We start from the raw sequence: 4,824 nt of genomic DNA, 5'->3' as shown, positions 1-4,824 counted from the left end.
TACTAAATTAACTCGTTCTCAAATGCTATAGAAACATTATCAAATTGAAGTGACACGTTTATTTGAAGACTAATAATAAATATAATGTCGCTGTGAAAGAAATGAACTCGACACAAAATTACATTTAAAAATTAACAACGACAATCGATTATTTGGAAGATTGTATTTGATGGGATTAGATTAAACGGAACATCTTGTTTGGCAATATATTTATTCGTTAATATCATTGATGGCTTATTAAAAGGGAAGCTTCTACATAAATACATAAACTACTGAATATAATTAAGTAATTTTCAGTTTGCGATTTACAATTATCTTCCATATCTATTATGGTAACACTGCTGCTGGCATTGAGTGTTACATGGAATACAATGCGATGATGTTTCACATGTTTTGCGGTGGTAAGATGACCAAATATGTGGAATACACGGTGGACACGGTGGACAGGGTAAACAAGGATACGGATGTGGATGTGGATACGGTGCTGGATACGGTGCTGGATACGGTGCTGGATACGGTGCTGGATACGGCGCTGGATACGGCGCTGGACATGGTGGTGAACACGGTTGGGGATACGGTGGATACGACGGATACGGTGGTTGTGGACACGGTGTTGGATACGGTGTTGGATACGTTGGTGGAGGCGTTGGTGGATACGTTGGTGGAGGTGTTGGTGGATACGTTGGTGGAGGTGTTGGTGGATACGTTGGTGGAGGTGTTGGTGGATACGTTCCTGGAGGTATTGTGATCGTTGGATGTGGTGTAGGCGTTGGATGTGGTGGATACGGTGTTATAACTGATGTTGCAGATGATTTGTGACTATAACTAATAACATTGACGTTGTTGTTATTCACATTAATAGGTATTTCAATTTTGTTCATATTGTCGACACGATTGCTGATTTCTATTTTGTTATCCACTTTAGTTTCATGTTTCGCATTATTATCAACGTTTGTTTTGCTGCCATCTGGTTGTGTCGGTGAGGGCGAAGGTGGTAACGGCGAAGTTGGATACGGCAAAGTTGGATACGGCGACGGTGGAACATTACAATCATCATTACAAGAGGAGCAAGCTCTGCAGGACAATGTGACGCAGCAAGACGATTGTCGACATACTGCTTGTCTGCAGTGCGAGTAACTCCAAACACTGGGCCAACAGACCAAAAGCAACAATAGTAGAACTTTCTACAAGAAAAAGAAGCAATGCAAGCAATTAACACTAACGAATGTTTGTTGTCTATCGGTACTTACCATTTGTAGATATGAGAGATTCGACGGAATGCTGTTCCGTTCATTATATATGCGTTCATCCATGGAAAATCGCTTGCAAGAATTCAAGGATTAAAAATGTTTTATCAACTTTGATCCACTGACCGATGAAATTTTCATAAATGCAGCCTATTTATTGTTTATCCGATAAAATTATTTACTCAATTTATTATCGATTAAAAATTAGAAAATTTAACAACAAGGTCAAAACAGATTGTATTTCTTATTAATCTGCACACGATATATAATAAATAGTTAGTTACAGTTTACAAAAAATGAATGCACACTCCATCTTCATCATTGATTCACAATATATTTAAAAGTTGCCAAATTTGGACCACCAGCATATATTTTTTTAATTAAAAAAAGAAGAAATATCAAAAAAAGTAATTTGTTCTTTTATTTATTTTTTTTATTATTTTTTAGCATATTTTTTTCTTATAGTAAAATAATTGATTACCAATAAATGCTAACAAACTGCGTCAACTTTACGTCTAGTCAACTTATGGTTCAAATACAATAACTCATCTAATTTCTTGATAATTGGAATCCAGAAGAATAATTTATATGAAATAATGATGTGTATTTTATTTTACGTATTTTGTGTTAATTGTCAATGAGCATTGATAAAATAATTAGTACACTGAGATTAGATAGTAATTAGTTATTGACAATGAAACACTTTTTTTTAAAATTATATTGATTTATCATATAAAAGTTGATCTAAGCACATTTAGTTGTTGTGATAACTGTGACTTGTCATAACTGTGACATTTATTAAAAGTGATTGATAGCATATATTGATGAAATTAATGTCAGCTTTTATGAAAGTTATAACTTTTTCAATTAGAAAAAAATCAGTTATTTTGAAGGTGTAAGAAATAAAGACGATCAGATGTGTTTTTAAACTGAAATTAGTCATTGCTTTATGCATGTTTGCGTTTCAGCTTAATAACATGTGACATAATGTGAGAAATGCGTGCCGCAGCAATGATTTTGAGTATATGCAAGTCTTGCTCAACAAGCTGATTGCAGATGACCCTCGAGGCGAGTACACTTTATCTGTGTTCGGGCTGTTGGATGGGCAATGCGGGGGTGCGAGAGGTGCGGATGGTTGCTGCGTCGGAGGGGTCGGATTGGCGTCGGAGAGTGTGGGGTGCATGTGAAGTGTGAAGGGTAGCCACAAGTGGCCATTGAGAGCTGCAAGCCTTGCACACTGTATACCTATATACATGTATACATCCATACATGTATGTATTATATATGATGTAGCTGAAGAGGTTAAGAAATATACCTAGTCTTGGACTGTGCAAGTAATGGTCTGCAACGATCATTACTCACAGTATCTCATCCTTCCGGCAGTTATTAACACCCGCGCACCTAAATATTGGATAATTAATTGCAAATATTTGTTTACCACGTTCAGGTCTCGCCACGTCCTAAATCAACAAGTGCAATGACCTGAGGCGAATTTAGTGTAGCAACATTGGATATTTCATAACCAAACACCATATTCCAAAACTTTTGTCATTCCAAACAGCTAAACAATCTATAAATTTTAAAATCAAACAATATTTTTTACATTCTTCATGTTTCTTGTCATTGGATTGTTGACAAATGATCTCATGCGTTTATCTACTACGTTCTGTCAAAGTATGGTTGCTGAAAGTGCACCATTTTCAGGTTATATTTTTTTTCAGGACAACCGCGCTTGACAATTACGTAATTCAATAAGGACCCTTCAATGGTGACCGCCACCTAAACTTTGAATGAGCACACTGAAACGATTCTACCATCAATATTTCTATTTGGAGTGGACCAAGGAGATTATGTATGCGTTTGCATATAAATTCGCATTGATTTTTTTCTATAATTCTTACTTGAAGTGGAATAATTTGAAGGTAGAACTGTAAGTTTTTTTTATATAGTATCATTTTCAAACTGACCACCTTCGAATTGGATGTTATGATACAAACAGCGAACATTGAAAAAAAAAATAGAATTGAATGTATTGCCTTGACAGCAATGACAGTTGACATTTGTATGGGAATTAGCATTGAATGTTTATAATTAAAATTTAATGTCGCCCGTTACGAAGAAGAGAAACTTGAAGATAGAATTGTAAGATTTTTTTAAAATTGGGCCTAATTTTAGATGTGGTGATATTGACAACGACTGTTGAAAAAAAAGAGAAATGAATGTGTGGCACCAATGACAGATGACGTTTGCATGTGAATTCGCATTGAATTTATATTGATAATATTTAATCAGGTTGAGTAGGTGATTTTCGTTTTGTTTGGTTGCAACGATGATTCGATGTCTATCGACACGGTAATACGAAGGGTGAGCGAGGGTGGTAGGCAGCTAGATAGATATGGGGGAAGGAGATGGGTTAGGTGGTATGGGCATATCGCCGCTGCATTATGGATACATATCTTAATGGAATATTGATATCTCGTGCGGCTAATGGAATATGGGTCCGGCTTTGGCACTGGTAATAAGAGGATATCATGTCGGTAATATCGCGAGGTCCGGATTTCGATCAATCGTACGTTTGCGGGGAATCCCCTCACCAACCACTACTATCTCTCTCCTTCTCTCTCTTCCTCTCCACCACTATCGGAATAACGAAATGCGCCACGGATAGGCGAACAACCCATTTCGTTAATTAATTTCTTCGGGAATCTGCGTGGGTCCAACAGGAATTGAAATTTACTATCTCCTATGTTGCCTCCGCCGCCGTCGATGCTGTCTGTATGTTTGCGTTGCTGCCTGCAATAGTTTATTAATACCGACCTGCTGCCCCTGCCTCGATCTGTCCGTTCCAGGCGTATCGCCCTGCTGGAAGTAATCAGCAGATACATCACATCATTTAGCTAATGGCTTCCTGAATGCTAATCCAACAAACTTGAGAGATCAGCAATATCATCGCATCAGCTCTCCATCTCTCTTTCCATCTATACACGTTTATCCATCTCCTTCTCTCTTTATTCCAAACCGAAACTATTTAAACCTGTCTATCTCGTATCCTTAAGCACACACACACACATATCCAGCCATATCCACTGTATATATTCTCTTAATCAAACGTCTGGCGAACCCCGCAGAACCCTTTTACTAATCAACTCATAATTACATACTGTCTAATTAAATCCATCCGCAAAGCCAAATATTTTAATTAACTCCTAACCGAATTTGTTCATTACATTCAATTATTTATATGCAACAAACTTTTGCAAACTCATAATTCATTTGCATTCCACGAGCAAACCAGTTAAATTAAATTATTTAACTAAATTTCATTATGTACACTTAATTACTTCCACTTATAATAAATTATATATTGAATTGGTTACAATTATAACTTAACTTTAACTTTTATACGTTTGTTTTGTATTTATACTACAATTTTCTTTGATAGATCACAATATATTATTTATTCAAATTAATTCAATTGATATTAAAGATAAAACTATGACATTTCTTACATATTTTTACTATTATAAGTTTTTCCTGTTATTTTCAAATTGTTCTCTGTAACTGATATTACGAAATA

At 35.9% G+C, this 4,824-nt stretch overlaps 1 protein-coding gene across 1 annotated transcript; it reads right to left on the bottom strand.

Moving 5' to 3' along the window:
- Nucleotides 1-202: 202 nt before the first annotated feature.
- Nucleotides 203-1,306, bottom strand: LOC108558333 (vegetative cell wall protein gp1-like). Its single transcript, XM_017915219.1, has 2 exons — nt 1,251-1,306; nt 203-1,184 (listed from the first exon to the last, which is right to left on the bottom strand). The coding sequence occupies exons 1-2, from the start codon at nt 1,251-1,253 to the stop codon at nt 312-314; spliced, it is 876 nt and encodes a 291-aa protein (XP_017770708.1). The 5' UTR covers nt 1,254-1,306; the 3' UTR covers nt 203-311.
- Nucleotides 1,307-4,824: the final 3,518 nt, after the last annotated feature.

The sequence above is a fragment of the Nicrophorus vespilloides genome, unplaced genomic scaffold (genome assembly GCF_001412225.1).
Source record: "Nicrophorus vespilloides isolate i.1.1-1 unplaced genomic scaffold, Nicve_v1.0, whole genome shotgun sequence".
In the NCBI taxonomy this organism is placed as follows: domain Eukaryota; kingdom Metazoa; phylum Arthropoda; class Insecta; order Coleoptera; family Silphidae; genus Nicrophorus; species Nicrophorus vespilloides.
Note: the sequence above shows the minus strand (reverse complement) of the source record. Positions and strands in the feature narration are given on the sequence as shown.